Source organism: Triticum urartu, chromosome 4A (genome assembly GCF_056163025.1).
Source record: "Triticum urartu cultivar PI428250 chromosome 4A, HENAU_Tu73, whole genome shotgun sequence".
NCBI lineage: Eukaryota > Viridiplantae > Streptophyta > Magnoliopsida > Poales > Poaceae > Triticum > Triticum urartu.
The window spans coordinates 444,815,236-444,834,392 of record NC_141876.1 but is presented as its reverse complement, the minus strand read 5'-3'; the positions used below and the strand labels follow the sequence as shown (position 1 = coordinate 444,834,392).

General features: G+C 47.4%; 1 protein-coding gene across 2 annotated transcripts; it reads left to right on the top strand.

Annotated features, from left to right (window-relative positions):
* The first annotated feature begins 405 nt into the window (after positions 1 to 405).
* Positions 406 to 2,441, top strand: LOC125552012 (protein PMR5). 2 transcript variants are annotated; one of them, XM_087518553.1, is made up of 5 exons: positions 406 to 1,067; positions 1,185 to 1,356; positions 1,448 to 1,626; positions 1,703 to 1,860; positions 1,974 to 2,441. In XM_087518553.1, the coding sequence occupies exons 1-5, from the start codon at positions 766 to 768 to the stop codon at positions 2,381 to 2,383; spliced, it is 1,221 nt and encodes a 406-aa protein (XP_087374679.1). In that variant the 5' UTR covers positions 406 to 765; the 3' UTR covers positions 2,384 to 2,441. The 2 variants fall into 2 exon arrangements, with proteins under 2 accessions (XP_087374679.1, XP_048571414.1); XM_048715457.2 differs by having other exon boundaries at positions 430 to 1,067; positions 1,703 to 1,861; positions 1,985 to 2,441.
* The last annotated feature ends 16,716 nt before the right edge of the window (positions 2,442 to 19,157 follow it).

Sequence of the window (19,157 nt, the reverse complement as noted above, 5' to 3'; positions counted from 1 at the left end):
GAAAGAACACTTGCCACGGAGCTACTTTTACACAAGAGCAGGTTAACCGAGGGAGGTAAAATTACTGTGGTTACTGGTGCCAAAACTGGTCCACTGTCTCAGTCGTTCTTCTGTTCCTTGGAGTGCATGCGGCCACAAGCTGCAGATATTTCCCGATCCGACATCCAGCATGGACCCATGGCAGCCACTAGACTATCGGGAGGGGACTAGCTTGGCCCGTGACAACGTGCAAACAGTCCAGCCTACTGTGCCATCTTGTCAGCTCAGATTCGCTGCCTCAAATAGACGGGGAAAAGGAAGGGAAGGTAAGAAAAAATCTACCCCGGATTCCAAAAACAAGCTTTCCGCGTTCGACGGTGCGTGCAGTGCAGACATAAAACATTCCATTTCGATGCGCGCACGAATTCCAAAACTCAAATCTTTCCATGCACCCAAGGCCACGTCTACGTGCACCAAAGGGAAGGGCAAACAACAAATCCATAGATTCCATTGTACGTAGTGCCCCACTGCTAATGCTAAGACGATCACGAATCCATCGACAACTCGATCTTACCCTCACATGCACACCTCCCCTGCCCTGCCCAGTCGCTCTCCTAACAATTCTCTCTTCATTCACGAGCCGCTTCCGACGTCGCTAATCCGCCGCACAAGAGAGTTAATCGCGGCTGGGTTGCCTCGTGATCGATTCGTCGGTCGGTGGTATAAATCCGCCGGAGGAAAGGTGGCCTTGCTTTCCCTTTCCTTCTCTTCTCTTTGTGGAAGAAGATGCTGCTCTTGTGCAAGAGCTCCGTGCTCACCGTCCTGCTCCTTCACGCTCTCTCGCTGTCCGCCTCGGCGCTCGCCGTCGGGCTCGCGCGGCGCCACCGGCGCGACGTCCTGCCCGGCCCCAAGGGCTGCGACGTCTTCAGCGGCAGCTGGGTCCGCGACGACGGCTCCGCGGCGGAGGCAGCCTACACCGGGTACAAGTGCCCGGTCATAGACGCGGAGTTCAACTGCCAGCTCTACGGCCGCCCGGACTCCGACTACCTCCGGTACCGCTGGAAGCCGGCCAGCTGCGAGCTACCCAGGTACGTGCGTATGTATACGTCACTGTACATAAACTGCGCCATGGGCGTACATGACATGCATGCTGCAGAGATGTGGTGGTACGTATGTCTTGGTGACATGAGTAGCGCTGTACGTAGGTTTGACGGCGCGGACTTTTTGACGCGGATGAAGGGGAAGACGGTGATGTTCGTGGGGGACTCGCTGGGCCGTAACCAGTGGGAGTCGCTCGTCTGCCTGCTGCACGCCGCCGCGCCGCAGTCGCCGTCGCAGCTCGTCTCCGCCGACCCTCTCCACACCTACAAGTTCATGGTACGTACGTGTGCAATCCATGCACCTACACGCGCTCGATATTCTTCTTGTTGGGGAAATTTGGGCGAATTTACTAATACCAGCCCGGCAGGAGTACGAGCTGGTGGTGTCTTTCTACCGCGCGCCGTACCTGGTGGACATCGACGTGGTGCAGGGGAAACGGGTCCTGATGCTGGACGACATCGCCGAGAACGCCCAGGCGTGGCGCGGCGCCGACGTGCTCTCCTTCAACTCCGGCCACTGGTGGACGCACACCGGCGCGCTCCAGGGGTACGTACGCCCGCCCAGTTTCTTTCTCTCCAGTTTAGCTTCGTTTACCGAGTGCACCTGCTAAAATTGTTTGCAGGTGGGATTACATGGGGGAGGGCGGGCGGTACTCGGAGGACATGGATCGGATGGTGGCGTTCCAGCGCGGGATGACCACATGGGCCAACTGGGTGGACCTCAACGTCGACCCGGCCAAGACCCGTGTCTTCTTCCAGTCCATGTCGCCCACCCACTACAGGTACTAACTTAACTCCTCTGCACTGCACCGATCTCAGTAATCACACATGGCTCACACCCTGTATTACACTGTATACTAGAGTACTTTTAACGCGAGTTTTTTGTATGGCTTGGGCTCGAGCAGCTCCAAGGAGTGGCCCAACCCGGTGTCCAAGAACTGCTACGGGGAGACGGTCCCATTGACTGGGCTCAACTCCACGGCGCAGCCGATGGGCCAGGAGCAGGTGACGAAAACGGTGCTGCAGGGCATGAAAAGCCCGGTCCGTTTGCTCGACATCACGGCGCTGTCGGCGCTGCGGAAGGACGCGCACCCGTCGGTTTACAGCGGAGACTTCTCGCCGGCGCAGCGCGGCAACCCGGCCGGCTCCGCCGACTGCAGCCACTGGTGCCTCCCGGGCCTACCGGACACCTGGAACCAGCTCTTCTACACCTTGCTCTTCTACCAATAGCAACCGTACTGGACTATTACTGCATTTGGCCAGCTGCTGCAGATGCAGTGTTGGTATTAATTATTTTCCTCTGAATTTCGCTGTGGATGCGTTATGTGAGCGGTATAGGGAGACATGATTGATGTGGATGTACATCGATCTTTGAATGCCAAACAACAGCGCACACATTGATTACTAATAGCAAACATGCTCATGTGTTGCAACGGTAGAGAAAATTGACGTGTGCTTAAAATTCATGAGAATTGTATATGCAAACAAAACGCTTCATACCCATGCTACATAGGAATCACAATTATTGGTATGGAATCAAAATTACAGCTGTGTATCGACTAAATTGCATTTTATGTCAAATCATATATGTTATGAAACATATAGACATCACTACCTTATATCCATAGACCGCAATTCAACATGCATCTAGGAAATGTCCTCGCGTCCCGCGTGTCGCCCTCGCCCTGGGCGACTCGGGGGCTCTCCAACCCTAGGCGCCGCCGCCGCCGCCCTCTCCTCCTCCCCTCCTCGCGCCGCCGCCGGATGACGCCCCCGGGTGAAACCCGCGTGGCATACGGCGGCGGCGGGGGGACTCCCTCTCCCGGCTCCCCTTCCTCCGCGAGCGGCGGATCTAGGCGGCAGGCAGCGGTGTCCTGCGGCGCTCGCGGTTTGGCGCGAGGTGGCAGGCCTCGGCGAACGGTGGCGGGACGCGCGGCGCGTGGCGGCGGGCCTCAGCAGGCGGTGGCGGCTATGCGCGGGGCTGACTCCGGGGCGGCGGCGCGGGCACGGATCCATCGCGGATTTGGTCTGCGGGCGTGGGCGCGGCCTCCCATGCTCGGCCGACAGGTCTCGGCGGGGGGGGGGGGGGGGGGGGGCTTCTCCTTACTGAGATCTGGCAGCGGGATCATCCAGATCCCGGCAAGGATGGTGGCGACCCGTGCATGAGAGATGAAGGTCTTCGATCAGATCTGGGTGAAAACCTGCTTTTGGCTATTGCCAAGGCCGGCGATGGCGACGCTGTCTGCACCGTTTCCTTCCTGAAGGCATCGTCGTGGAGAAGTTTAATGCCACTCTCTGCTACCTCCGGGGGAAACCCTAAATCAGTAGATCGGATGGCGGCGGCTCTCTAGTGTCGTTTCCCCCCTGGGGGCGTCATTCTTGGAGGTGCACACGGGCTTGAGAGACTAGAGGACGACGACTTTGGTGGAGCGGTGCTTCATCTTGCACATTGATGGCGGCAGATCTCGGCGGCGTGGCGCTGTGGAGACTCGGCGTCTGATGTGCGGAGATGGACTCGTGCAGGAGGAGGAAGTTGTCTGGCGTCATGGTGGCGTTGATGGCAGATAGGCCTGGCAAGGTCGGTGCTTCAGTTCTGCTCTGAGGATGGACCGAGGGATGATGGAGGTGACGGCCCTTGCAGCGTGCGGTGCTCATTGGGAGTGTGCCAGACCGGTGTGGGACCCAATCCAGGTAGTGTCTTGGATGGGACACCCGGCTTTAGATGTTAGGCTTTGATACAATGTCTATTTGGTATTAGGCCTGGACATTCGGCATTGCCTTCATCAAGTGGATAGGAGTAACAACGGTGTTGCCAAGATGGTGGCTTCAGGCTTATTGATGTATCACCTTGTATGGTCTTTGTAAATAATTAATAATATGGCTGCATGCATCATCCAGATGCAGAGGCCGGGGTATATCCTCCTTTTCTAAAAAAATCTAGGAAATGTCCTCAACTTCCTCCGAAGAAATTGAACATAATGTTTCCTAATTTGTAACCCTTCTGTCCCAAAATACGTTCTTAATTTTAGTATAACTTTGTACTAAAATTAGTATAAAGTTGAGACACTTATTTTAGGACAGAGGGAGTACATAACTAATTTGCACAAATAAGGGATCAGTCGGTCAAAGTTTGATGGGAGGGGGGAGGGGGTATTTTGCATAGAGGAAAATCTATCCAAAGAATTCCTTTAGGTTTAAATCTATAAACATCACTAGTATTTTTTTAAACACCCTATATATTAATTAAGCCAAAGAAAAGTTCTTACAATCATTCGTTACAGCATACACCACGCAAGGCAGAACAGAATTAAAAAGAATCCCATCGGACCTAGTACTAAAGCTAAACTTAGCAATTTCATGTGCCACCCCATTGGCAGTCTGACTTATCTTTGCAATATTAAAATTTTGGATCATCCTAGATATACTCAGAGCCTCATCCTTCAGATCAGTCAGAGAGGACCTATCAAGCTTCTTATTTGCAAGAAACGAATGTACGAAAGCACAGTCGGTCTCTAAAATAATAGATTGGTGAAGGGTGATACCTATATAAAGTCCTGCGAGGCACGCGCGGAGCTCGGCTTCATTCACACTGGTACACCAATCAATAAAGTCCCACGAAGAAACAATAATATCTCCAGATGAATTACGAGCTACGACCCCCACACTGTCTGCATTAGTACTCTCCACAAAACTGGCGTCAACATTGATCTTGATATGATCATTAGGGAAAGGAGTCCACACCACATGATCTTTTAACGGTGCGTAATTCGCTGCAACTCCGCTCACTTTCTCCTTACCTTTGTTGCTAGCGTCCAATTGAGCGGTGTCCTGACTAGACTTGAAAGTGGTCCAAAAATTGTCCAGAAAATGTGCAGAGGCATTAGCGGATTCTTTCCCCTTCCCAAAAAATTAAATTATTTCTCAAATGCCATGCTCACCAGAAAAGAAACATGATTTTCTCCCTCTGCAGCAAACCCAATAGCGCCAACAAAATCAATAACCAATCCGGTCCGGTGCACTTGAAGAACTCTTCATCCGGAATATTCCACCGCTCTCTCATGGCCATTCGAAGAGCACAAGCTTTAGAACAACTCACCAGAGCATGAAAAATGGCATCATCTTGAAACCCACAAATAGAACACATACATGAATCAGTCTGATGGTGCTTAACTCTATTCATCTAAACCACCAAGCTATTGGTAGCACCTCGCCAAGCAAAAATCTTGATTTTCTAAGGTATATTAGCCTTCCATATTATCTCCCAAATCCCTCTTCCCCCTCTGGTTCGCCACTAGATTGGCTAACAGGATCCTGGCTATCCTTCAAATTAAGGGCAAAATTGTACGCACTTTTAACAGAAAAATATACCATTCTTCTCATGGTGCCATGCAACAAAATCCCCATCCCTAGAGGCCTGAATACGAATCTTAAGAGTTTCCTCCGCATCATGTGGATAGAATAGATACTTGGTAAAATTTTCATCCCAGCACTTACGGCCACTCATGAATAAATCAGTACCAATTTCAACCTGGTATTATGCCTTCTAGCTGAGATTTTTAGGCCATGCCTCCTAGGTATCCAATTATCCCTCCAAATATTAATACTAGATCCATCACATACCCGCCAAATGATCACCTTCTTAAGAAGCTCCAGGCCATGTGTAATACCTTGCCAAGTCACAGAACTAGCATGCAGAAACACCGTATCAAGAATATGTTCTGAGGGTAATACTTTGCCTTCATCAACTTTGCACATAGCGAATCCGGGTAAACCAACAACCGCCATGCCTGTTTGGCCAAAAGAGCTTGATTAAAAAGCTTGAGATCACGGAAACCCATCCCACCCTTACCTCTTGGTCTTGTTAGTTTGTCCCACGCCAACCAATGAGTTTTTCTTCTTTCTTCTTCATCTCCCCATCAAAAGTTCCTTATAATCCGGGATAACTCCTCACAAAGGGAAGCCGGAAATTTGAAAATCCCCATAGCATGCACAAGTAGAGACTGAATTATTGTTTTGATTAAATCTTCCTTGACTCCACAAGAAACATATTTTTCAATCCAGTCAGAAAGCCTTTTCAAAAAGTTATCTTTAGTATACTAAAATATACCAGCCTTCATTCTACCCTCTGGGACCGGTAATCCAAGATATTTATCCTCTAACCCCTCCACAGTAATTTTTAAGATAACCATAATAGTCACTTGTTTCTCCAAGTTGCATTTTTTCCCAAACATTATGGAACACTTATCAGGGCTTAACATTTGTCCAGTTCCCTTCTCATACACTGTCAGAATATTTTTAATTCCTAAAGCTTGATCAAAAGAACCCTTGAAAAATAGCAGACTATCATCTGCAAATAACAAGTGAGAAATTACAGGTGCTCGTCTAGTTAGTCTGAATTCCTGGAGAACTCCCCTGGCACATGCATCATTAAGCAACAAAGAAAGCGCCTCGACCACAAATAAGAACAAATAGGGAGATAAAGGATCTCCCTGCCTGAGCCCCTGAGAAGGTGAGAATGACTGCAACAATTGGCCATTAAAGCGCACCACAAATTTCACCAAAGTAACACATGTCATAACCCATTTAATCCATTGCGGCGCAAAACCCAACGCACCCATCATACTTTGTAAAAAATTGCCAATCCACACGGTCATAGGCTTTGGCTAGGTCCAACTTATAAACACAATATTCCCCTATTAAATCCTTAAGCATACTTAACGAATGCATACATTTAAAGGCTATAAGAGCATTATCAGAAATTAACCTTCCTGAAATAAACACACTTTGGGTAGGAGAAAATCATACCATCGAGGAGCGGTCGCAACCTATTAACAAGACACTTGGAAATAATCTTATAGATAACATTGCACAAACTAATCGGCCTGAAATCTTTGATTGTTTGGGGATTCTTGATATTCGGGATGAGAACAATAGTTGTATTATTAATACCATCAGGCATAATTCCATAAATAAAAAACTGCTGCACAACCTTGAAATATCATCTTTGATTAGACCCCAATTCCGCTGAAAAAACCTCGCAGCAAAGCCATCTGGCCCTGGCGCTTTTAAAGGTCCCATTTGAAAAAGGGCATCACTTATTTCTTTTTCCGTAAAAGGTTTGAATAAGTCATCATTCATGTCATCAGTCACACGGGGCTTGAATAATGAAATAATGTGGGATGGATCGACCGAAGCATCACATGAAGGAAATATGCCCTAGAGGCAATAATAAAGTTGTTATTTATATTTCCTTATATCATGATAAATGTTTATTATTCATGCTAGAATTGTATTAACCAGAAACTAAGTACGTGTGTGAATACATAGACAAACAGAGTGTCCCTAGTATTCCTCTACTTGAGTAGCTCGTTAATCAAAGATGGTTAAGTTTCCTAGCCATGTACATGTGTTGTCATTTGATGAACGGGATCAAATCATTAGAGAATGATGTGATGGACTAGACCCATCTGTTAGCTTAGCACTATGATCATTTAGTTTATTGCTATTGCTTTCTTCATGACTTATACATGTTCCTATGACTATGAGATTATGCAACTCCGAATACCGGAGGAACACTTAGTGTGCTATCAAACTTCACAATGTAATTGGGTGATTATAAAGATGCTCTACAGGTGTCTCCAATGGTGTTTGTTGAGTTGGCATAGATCGAGATTAGGATTTGTCACTCCGATTGTCGGAGAAGTATCTCTAGGCCCTCTCGGTAATGCACATCACTATAAGCCTTGCAAGCAATGTGACTAATGAGTTAGTTGCGGGATGATGCATTACGAAATGAGTAAAGAGACTTGTCGACGGTGAGATAGAACTGTTGGGGAACGCAGTAATTTCAAAAAAATTCCTACGCACGCGCAAGATCATGGTGATGCATAGAAACGAGAGGGGAGAGTATCATCTATGTACTCTCGTAGACCGTAAGCGGAAGCGTTATGACAACGCGTTGATGTAGTCGTACGTCTTCACGATCGACCGATCTAGCACCGAAGATACGGCACCTCCGCGATCTACACACGTTCAGCTCGGTGACGTCCCGCAAACTCACGATCCAGTAGAGCCTCGAGGGAGAGTTTCGTCAGCACGACGACGTGATGACGGTGATAATGATGCTACCGGAACAGGGCTTCGCCTAAGCACCGCTACGATATAACCGAGGTGGATTATGGTGGAGGGGGGCACCGCACACGGCTAAAAGATCAATGATCAACTTGTGTCTTCATGGGGTGCCCCCCTCCCTCGTATATAAAGGAGTGGAGGAGGGGGAGGGGGCCGGCCTCTCTAGGCGCGCCCAAGGGAGTCCTACTCCCACCGGGAGTAGGATTCCCCCTTCCCTTGTTTGGTTTTAGGAGAGAAGGAAGGAGGAGGAAGAAGGAAGGAAAGGGGGGCCGACCCCCTTCCCAATTCGGATTGGGCTTGGGGGTGCGCCCCCTCCTTTGCTTCTTCTCCCTCTCTTCCACTAAGGCCTAATAAGGCCCATACACATCCCGGGGGGTTCCGGTAACCTCCCGGTACTCTGGTATACTCCCGATTTCACCCGGAACCATTCTGATATCCAAACATAGGCTTCCAATATATCGATCTTTATGTCTCGACCATTTCGAGACTCCTCGTAATGTCCGTGATCAAATCCGGGACTCCGAGCTACCTTTGGTACATGAAAACACATAAACTCGTAATACTGATCGTCACCGAACGTTAAGTGTGCGGACCCTACGGGTTCGAGAACTATGTAAACATGACCGAGACATGTCTCCGGTCAATAACCAATAGCGGAACCTGGATGCTCATATTGGCTCCTACATATTCTACGAAGATCTTTATCGGTCAAACCGCTTAACAGTATACGTTGTTACCTTTGTCATCGATACGTTACTTGCCTGAGATTCGATTGTCGGTATCTCAATACATAGTTCAATCTTGTTACTGGCAAGTCTCTTTACTCGTTCTGTAATGCTACATCCCGTAACTAACTCATTAGCTACATTACTTGCAAGGCTTATTGTGATGTACATTACCGAGAGGGCCCAGAGATACCTCTCCGACAATCAGAGTGACAAATCCTAATCTTGATCCATGCCAACTCAACAAACACCATTGGAGACACCTGTAGAGCACCTTTATAATCACCCAGTTACGTTGTGATGTTTGGTAGCACACAAAGTGTTCCTCTGGTATTCGGGAGTCATAGGAACATGTATAGTTATGGAGAAAGCAATAGCAACAAACTAAACGATCATCGTGCTAATGCTAACGGATGGGTCAAGTCAATCACATCATTCTCTAATGATGTGATCCCGTTAATCAAATGACAACTCATGTCTATGGTTAGGAAACATAACCATCATTGGTTCAACGAGCTAGTCAAGTAGAGGCAAACTAGTGACACTCTGTTTGTCTATGTATTCACACATGTACTAAGTTTCCGGTTAATACAATTCTAGCATGAATAATAAACATTTATCATGGTATAAGGAAACATAAATAACAACTTTATTATTGCCTCTAGGGCATATTTCCTTCAGTCTCGCACTTGCACTAGAGTCAATAATCTAGATTACATTGTAATGATTCTAACACCCATGGAGTGTTGGTGCTGATCATGTTTTGCTCATGAGAGAGGCTTAGTCAACGGGTCTGCAACATTCAGATCCATATATATATTGCAAATCTCTATGTCTCCCTCCTTGACTTGATCATGGATGGAATTGAAGCTTCTCTTGATGTGCTTGGTTCTCTTGTGAAATCTGGATTCCTTTGCCAAGGCAATTGCACCAGTATTCTCACAAAAGATTTTCATTGGACCCGATGCACTAGGTATGACACCTAAATCGGATATGAACTCCTTCGTCCAGACTTCTTCATTTGCTGCTTCCGAAGCAGCTATGTATTCCGCTTCACACGTAGATCCCGCCACGATGCTCTGCTTGGAACTGCACCAACTAACAGCTCCACCATTTAATAAAAACACGTATCCGGCTTGTGACTTAGAGTCATCCGGATCAGTGTCAAAGCTTGCATCGACGTAGCCGTTTACGACGAGCTCTTTGTCACCTCCATATACGAGAAACATATCCTTAGTCCTTTTCAGGTATTTCAGAATGTTCTTGACCACTGTCCAGTGATCCACTCCTGGATTACTTTGGTACCTCCCTGCTAAACTTATAGCAAGGCACACATCACGTCTGGTACACAGCATTGCATACATGATAGAGCCTATGGCTGAAGCATAGGGAACACCTTTCATTTTCTCTTTGCCTTCTGCAGCGGTCGAGCATTGAGTCTGACTCAACTTCACACCTTGTAATACAGGCAAGAACCCTTTCTTTGCCTGATCCATTTTGAACTTCTTCAAAACTTTATCAAGGTATGTGCTTTGTGAAAGTCCAATTAAGCGTCTTGATCTATCTCTATAGATCTTGATGCCCAATATATAAGCAGCTTGTAACGCCCTCGATGCGGCTATATCTCCCATGTGTCGAAGCATGACTTAGAGGCATAACCGCATTGAAAGCAATGTCGCAAGTGAGGTAATCTTCACACAACCCATGTAATATATAAGGGAAAGAGATACATAGTTGGCTTACAATCGCCACTTCACACAATTACATGAATAAAGCATTACATCATCCAGATACAATCATGGTCCGACTACGGAACCAAAATAAAAGAAGACTACCCCAAAAGCTACACGGATCCCCGATCTTCCCGACTAGGCTCCGCTACTGATCAACTAACACGAAACAACACAAAGGACAAGATCTCCATCGATCTCCTCCTTGAGCTCGGTTGCGTCATCTGCACGGACTCATCGGCACCTGCAAACTGGTTTTGGAAGTAATCTGTGAGCCACGGGGACTCAGCAATCTCGCACCCTCGCGATCAAGACTATTTAAGCTTAAGGGTAAGGTAAAGGTATGAGGTGGAGCTGCAGCGAGCGACTAGCATATATAGTGGCTAACATACGCAAATGAGAGCGAGAAGAGAAGGCAAGAGCATGGTCGAATAACTATGATCAAGAAGTGATCCTAGAACAACCTATGTCAAGCATAACTCCAACACCGTGTTCACTTTCCGGACTCCGCCGGAAAGAGACCATCACGGTTACACACGCGGTTGATGTATTTTAATTAAAGTCAACTTCAGGTTTTCTACAACCGGACATTACCAAATTCCCATCTGCCCATAACCGCGGGCACGGCTTTCGAAAGTTCAAATCCCTGCAGGGGTGTCCCAACTTAGCCCATCACAAGCTCTCACGGTCAACGAAGAATATTCCTTCTAGCGGGAAGACCCGATCAGACTCGGAATCCCGGTTACAAGACATTTCGACAATGGTAAAATAAGACCAGCAAAGCCACCTGAATGTGCCGACAAATCCCGATAGGAGCTGCACATATCTCGTTCTCAGGGCACACCGGATTGTCCAAACTTTCGGTAGGCCAGCCCAGAGTTGCCCCTGGTGGCCACCGGCGGCTGACAAGGTGGACCAACACTTAGAGGAGCACTGGCCCGGGGGTTTAAATAAAGATGACCCTTGAGCCGGCCGACTCAAGGGAAAGAAAAGGCTAGGTGGCGAATGGTAAAACAAATGTTGGGCCTTGCTGGAGGAGTTTTATTCAAGGCGAACTGTCAAGGGGTTCCCATTATACCCAACCGCGTAAGGAACACAAAATCCGGGAACATAACACCGATATGATGGAAACTAGGGCGGCAAGAGTGGAACAAAACACCAGGCATAAGGCCGAGCCTTCCACCCTTTACCAAGTATATAGATGCATTAATTAAATAAGAGATATGGTGATATCCCAACAAGTAAACATGTTCCGACAAGGAACAACATCTCCATGTTCCAACAAGGAACAAACTTCAATCTTCACCTGCAACTAACAACGCTATAAGAGGGGCTGAGCAAAGCGGTAACATAGCCAAACAACGGTTTGCTAGGACAAGGTGGGTTAGAAGCTTGGTTCAACAATATGGGAGGCATGATAAGCAAGTGGTAGGTATCACAGCATAGGCACATCAAAAGAGCGAGCAACTAAGCAAGCAAAGATAGAAGTGATTTCGAGGGTATGATCATCTTGCCTGAAATCCCGCAAGGAAGAAGAACGAGTCCATGAAGAAGGAAAACGGACTTAGTCGAACGAATCCTCACAACACGACGTTACCGGAACCAACCCGAAGAAGCAACACCAGAAAGAAGCAAACAACATAGTAAACAAACCACACATGAACATGGTATGATATGCGGGATGCGGTATGCGATGCATATGCATGATTTGCAAGGGAATGAATGAACCTGGCATCAACTTGGAAATCCAAGTGTGCCACTGGAAAGGTGAGGTGATTTCGGTTGAAATCGATATGAAGAACACCGGAATCGGAGACACGGTTTGGAAATGGCAAGCAAAACAAATATGGCACCGGTCTGCGATAAACAGTAAGTAACCCTCTAAATGCAACAAGTTAAACATGCTACAACACTCAAACATGGTAACAAAATGCATGACAGGGTTCCATTCATGATGCTTAACAAAAGAGGAACACTGAGCTACGGCCAAATCATCCATTAACAGGTTCAAACAAGCATGGCAAAAATGCAATTGGTAAACAGATCTCAGACTTAGTGAAATTAACACTTGTCTGGAATATCAGATCAGGTAGCACAATTTGGAGCATGAAAACTATAAGCTACAGGGCCTGAAAATGGCAAAGAAAAGCATGGCATGGAGCTAGTCAAAGAGCTTAACAAAAGTCCCTAAGTGACCTTGAGCCAAAAGGGATCATAAAATACAATTGCAAGCATGTGAACATGGCAAAAACATAATCAGATCACAGACTTAGTGAAAAACTGGAGCATGCAAATCAGATATCAAGTAGGCATGTTTACGAGCTCGATGCACTCACTATAGAGCAAGGCATGACAAACTAAGCATACACCCATTAATAATACACATCATACAAGCTAGACATGGCAAGAGCAACAACATAGCATGCACTGATCAACTACAACATCCTCGGCAAAATTGCTAACAAGTAGACAATCTGCTCAGATTCACGAAATAGCAAAAGTAGAGCTCGATTGACTCAAGCTAGGGTGCTCCATAGTTGCAAACAAAGACATGGATGGATAGAGCACTACAAGATTAACAAATCATCCTTACTGATCATCCTCAAAAGAGGCACGGATCACTAGGAAACAACATTAACATATGGCACATTGATAAAACAGATCAAGGACTTAGTGGAATTGCTAAGTCCCTGAAATCAGCATTAACGAATGCACCACTTTGCAAGCTTGTGCTAGTCACCACACATATCAAAAAAATACATGGCAAGCACCTCTGGAAAGATGACAAGGCATATAACAAAACATATGTAGAGCCCATGGGCATATCATGCACACAATAATCATGGCAAAAATGACAAATAGCTAATTGGAGCAGCAGATCTGGCAACTATCTCAAATAGCACTCTTCCAACAGCATTTCGGGCATCAAGATGAACACAAATGAAAATGATGCAATGAGATGAAATGATGTTCTCTCTGAGACGAACATTTCGATATGCTACACGCTCAAAACGGAACTACGGATGCGGAGTTACGACATGATGAACAAGGGCATTTGAAACATGGAACGGGGCGACGGCCGGAGATGACGGAGCTTGCCGGCGAGGCACGCCGGCGCCGCTGCCGAGGCGCGCCGCGGCGAGGAGAGGCGATGCGACGCCGGACGGCAGAGGAGCGGACCAGCGATGGCGATGGGCGGCGCCGGTGACGAGGGAACATGGCGGCGGGGTGATGGCGGCGAGGAGAGGTGCGGGCGCCGGTGGGATGGCGCGGCGGCGCGGTGAGCGAAGTCCGGCGCGGTGGCGGTGCGCTGCGGTGGCCGACGCAGATCCAGCGGCCGGAAGCCGAGAAGACGGCGGGCGGCGCGCGCGGGGTCCTCCGCCGGTGGCGGCGGCGGCGGTTGGGCCCCGCGGGCCTGCGATAGGCCTGCAGGGCCGGCGCGGTGAAGGGAGAGGAGAGAGAGGGTGAGGCGCTGAGGTGGCGACGGCCGGTTGGCTGCGGCGGCGGGGAGGGAAACGTGGTGGCCTCTGGTTGGTCGGAGTGAGGTGGAGGCTGGACGTGTCCGGCGGGCGCGGACATGTCCGGCAGCGGAGTGGGAAGATGCTAGGGTTTTGGACTGCGCGAAAAATCAGGGAGAGCCACATATTTATAGGTAGAGGGAGCTAGGAGAGTCCAAATGAGGTGTGGTTTTCGGCCACGTGATCTTGATCAAACGACCGAGATGATGGAGGAGGTTTAGGTGGGTTTTGGGCCACTTTGGAAGGGTGTTGGGCTGCAACACACACGAGGCCTTCTTGGTCCCTCGGTTAACCGTTGGAGTATCAAACGAAGTCCAAATGGTACGAAACTTGACAGGCGGTCTACCGGTAGTAAACCAAGGCCGCATGACAAGTCTCGGTCCAATCCGGAAATGTTTAATGCCCACATACGAAAAGAAGGTAGAAAGGGGCACCGGAGGAGATAGGAGCGCCGGAATGCAAAACGGACAACGGGAAAAATGCTCGGATGCATGAGACGAACATGTATGCAAAAGAAATGCACATGATGACATGATATGCAATGCATGACACGCAAGCAATGACAAGGCATCAACAGCGAATAACTGGACGACACCTGCCACATCGGTCTCGGGGCGTCACAACACTCCACCACTATGAGAGGATCTCGTCCCGAGATCTAGAATGGCACCGGAGGGGAAAATGGAAGAGAAAGAGAAGATGTAAAACTAAGTTGCTTCTATGACCAACGAGTGAAACCAAGAACCTTGCAAAGGTTAAGCCATTTCGAGAAAAAAATACAACAAAGATGAATGAAGTTGAAAACACTCCGTTAGAAAAGAGAAACAAGGAAGAACGAATTCTGACAGCACTCCGGTTGAAAAGAGATGAAAGACTAGATAGGAAGAAAAGAGCTTGAGCAGAGGACACGACACTCCGGTTAAATGGATAGGCACGAAAAGAACACTATCCAAGATGATGAGAGAAAAGAGCAACATCACCATGACTCCGGAACAAAAGAATAGAATGGAATGGAATGAGCGAAGGGAAACAGGATCTTGAGGGAGCACGCTTAAAACAAATGCTAGAACGGAGTTGTTGGAAAACCAACAACGAAAAGAATAAACTTGATATGGTCTTATGGAATACATCTCCGATTATGAGGTGACAACCTGCCACTCACGGGAAAAAGAATTGTATTGATAAGAACAAGGAGACGAGAAACTTATTTCACCGGAAGGATGAAAGAAGAACTTGGGTCATATATGAGCACCATAAATAGCAACAATGCTTAGGGATGGTTTTAGGTGAAATATAGCCCAAGATAATTCCAATGACGATATTGATGGCTTTAAAATAGCTCATTCTTAACAACATGTGAATAATGAGACCTGAACTCAAATTATCAAGAATGACATAATACCACCTCAAACGATACGGTTGAAAGAATTGCACTTTAAAATGCAAGATAAGGAATGCTTGAGTTCCTCTGAAAAGAATCTTGATGAGCACTTCGAGAAGGGATTAAATCCTTGATGAACCATCATGTAGAACCTTCATGAAGAACTCCGGTAGTAAAAGAATGATCCAAAATAATTGAATGATGAAAAGAATAAGATTGAAGCCTCGCAATGATTTAGATAGAGATCTCTGTGATAATATCATTGCGAGAGCTTGGGACTCCAGGAAAGAAAGATGAACAAATGAAATCAAGAATTTTGATGAACCTCCGGAATAAGGAATTAATCATTTGGGTGAATCAAGAATAAGAATTATGTTATGCTCCTCCTTCACCAATTAAATTGATGACGAGCAAACGTATTGTATACAACTTATTCTCATAGAAAGAGTTAAGATAGATATAGAGTCGACTTGGAAAAGGTCTTCAACGAACCACCGGTAGGATTGAAAACAACGAATAAATTGATATGATAACAAAGGAAGAGAAATCTTGAACGAGCCACCGGTAAGAATTGAAAATGAACGAAGAGAAGATAAAGAAACACCGGGAAGAATTATAAAATGAACAAAGATGCTTGAGAGGAATTAGATACATGAGAACGAAGAGATCACGTGTAACACCCCGGATGTAATTTTCCCAATTTGTACTCCAACTCTTGCCGTTTCCGGCGTTAAGTTAATTTATTTCCTCGGGTTCGGGTTCTTTGTCTCCGTGTGTTGTTGTCGTTGTCATGCATCTCATATCATGTCATCATGTGCATTGCATCTGCATACGTGTTCGTCTCATGCATTCAAGCTTTTTCCCCGTTGTCCGTTTTGCATTCCAGCGCTTCGTTCTCCTCCGGTGGTCATTTCTACCTTTCTTTCGTGTGTGGGGATTAAACATTTCCGGATTGGACCGAGACTTGCCAAGCGGCCTTGGTTTACTACCGGTAGACCGCCTGTCAAGTTTCGTATCATTTGGACTTCGTTTGATACTCCAACGGTTAACAGAGGGACCGAAAAGGCCTCGTGTGTGTTGCAGCCCAACACCCCTCCAATTTGGCCCAAAACCCACCTAACTCTGCTCCATCATCTAGAGCGTTCGATCACGATCGTGTGGCCAAAAACCGCACCTCATTTGGACTCTCCTAGCTCCCTCTATGTCTATTTAAAGACCCCTCCGAATTCGGATCTTCCTCTCCCCCCGAAACACTAAAATCTCCTCGCGCGCACCGGACATGTCCGTCACCGCCGGACGAATCCCGCCTCCGCGCCCCAGCCAATAGGCGCACGCCACGTGGCCTCCCGCCGCCTTCCCCGCGCCGGCCCGCTCGGGCCCAGATCCGGCCCCCGAGCCCGGCCGCCGCCTTCCCCGCGCCGCCCCGCTCTTCCTTTGTCGCGCCGCCGTCGCCCGCCACTCCGACGTCGCGCCGCCGCGGACCGCCCCGCCGCCGCCGCCGCCGCCACCTCATCGCCTCGGCTCCGGCGCCGGGCCGCCATCGCCCGTCCCTGGCCGCGCCGCCTCCTCCTCGCCGCCGGCGGATCCCGCGAGGACCCCGCGACCCCGCGCCCTCGCCGGTGGAGTCCCGGCCTCCTCTCCCTCGACTTTCCTCGCCGGTGAATAGTGCACATCGCCGGAGCCACCTCGGGAAGCGCGCGATCCAAATCTGGGACGAACCCTAGGGGTTGACCTCTCATTTTTTTCCTAAGTCTGCAGTTCAAGTGCCCATGTTCATAGCCCCGTAACTTTGCATCTGTAGCTCCAATTCATGCATATAGCATATCAAAATGTTCACCTCAGAGAGTACATAATTTCATTCCATTGCATCATTTTCATTTGAGTTCATCTTGATGCCCGAAATGCTGTTAGAAGAGGGCTACTTGAGTTAATTATCAGATCTGCTACTCCATTTAGGTTTTTGTCATTTTTGCCATGATTAATGTGTGCATGATATGCCCTGATGCTCTACATATGTTTTCTTAAGGGTTTTCTCATCTTTCCAGAGGTGCAACCCATGTATTTTTGTGATGTGTGTGGTGTCTAGTGCAAGCTTACAAAGTGGTGCACTTGCTAATTCTGTTTTCAGGGACTTAGTAATTTCACTAAGTCCTGGAGCTGTTTATCTCATGATGCCATATGTTCATGTTGTTTCCTAGTGATCCGTGCATCTTTTGAGGATGATCAGTAAGGATGTTTTGTTAATATTGTAGTGCTCTATCCATCCATGTCTTTGTTTGCAATTATGGAGCACCCTAGCTTGAGTCAATCGAGCTCTACTTTTGCTACTTTGTGAATCTGGGCAGATTGTCAACTTGTTTGCAATTTTGCCGATGATGTTGTAGTTGATCCGTGCATGCTATTCTATTGTTCTTGCCATGTATAGCTTGCATTTTGTTCCTTCTTGATGGGTGTATGCTTGTCTTGCCTTGACTTGCACCATAGTGAGTGCATCGAGCTCGTAAACATGCCTACTTGAGTTATATTTCAGCATGCGTTAGTTTTTCACTAAGTCTGAAAACTGATTATGTTTTTGCTATGTTTGCATGCTTGCAATTGTATTTTTGATCCCTTTTGGCTCAAGGTCACTAAGGGACTTTTGTTAAGCTCTTTGAGTAGCTCCATGCCATGCTTTACTTTGCCATGTTCAGGTCCTGTGGCATATAGTTTTGTTGCTCCAAAGAGTGCTACCTGATCTGAAATTTCAGACAAGTGTTGATTTCATTAAGTCTGAGATCTGTTTTCCATATGCATTTTTGCCATGCTTGTTTGAACCTGTTAATGGATGAATTGGCCATAGCTCAGTGCTAGATTTTTGTTAAGCATCTTGTGTGAATCCCTGCCATGTATTTTTTTGTCATGTTTGGGTGTCGTAGCATGTTCATCTCATTGCATTTAGATGGCTACTTGCTGTAAATCGCAGACCGGTGTCATTTTTGAATCGCTTGCCATTTCCAAACCGTAACTCCGATTCCGGCGTTCTTTATATCGTTTTCAAGCGATTTCATATCATCTTTCCAGTGGCACACTTGGTTTTCCCAAGTTGAGGCCAGGTTCATGCATTTCCTGTCATATCTTGCATTTTGCATCCCGCATCGCATCCCGCATAGCATATCATCATTGCATCATATTGTTTGATCCTTGCACGTGGTTGATTGTATCCTTGTTGCTTGTTTGTCTTGTTTGGGTAGAGTCGGGAGACGAGTTCGCTAACGAGGAGCCCGTTGAGTTTGCTTTTGAGGATCCAGTCAACTCTGACAACTGTGCAGACAAGATGATCATACCCTCGAAATCACTACTATCTTTGCTATGCTAGTTTGCTCGCTCTTTTGCTATGCCATTGCTACGATGCCTACCACTTGCTTTCAAGCCTCTCAAATTGCCATGTCAAACCTCTAACCCACCATGTCCTAGCAAACCGTTGATTGGCTATGTTACCGCTTTGCTCGGCCCCTCTTATAGCGTTGCTAGTTGCAGGTGAAGATTGGAGCCCGTTCCTTGTTGGAACATTTATTTACTTGTTGGGATAGCATTATATTATCTTGTTATCTTAA

Coding starts and splice junctions, on each gene's coding strand:
- LOC125552012 (XM_087518553.1), top strand. CDS start 766: ATGCTGCTCTTGTGCAAGAGCTCCGTGCTCACCGTCCTGCTCCTTCAC. Junction 1,357..1,447: donor TCCACACCTACAAGTTCATG/GTACGTACGTGT, acceptor CCAGCCCGGCAG/GAGTACGAGCTGGTGGTGTC. Junction 1,627..1,702: donor CACACCGGCGCGCTCCAGGG/GTACGTACGCCC, acceptor AATTGTTTGCAG/GTGGGATTACATGGGGGAGG.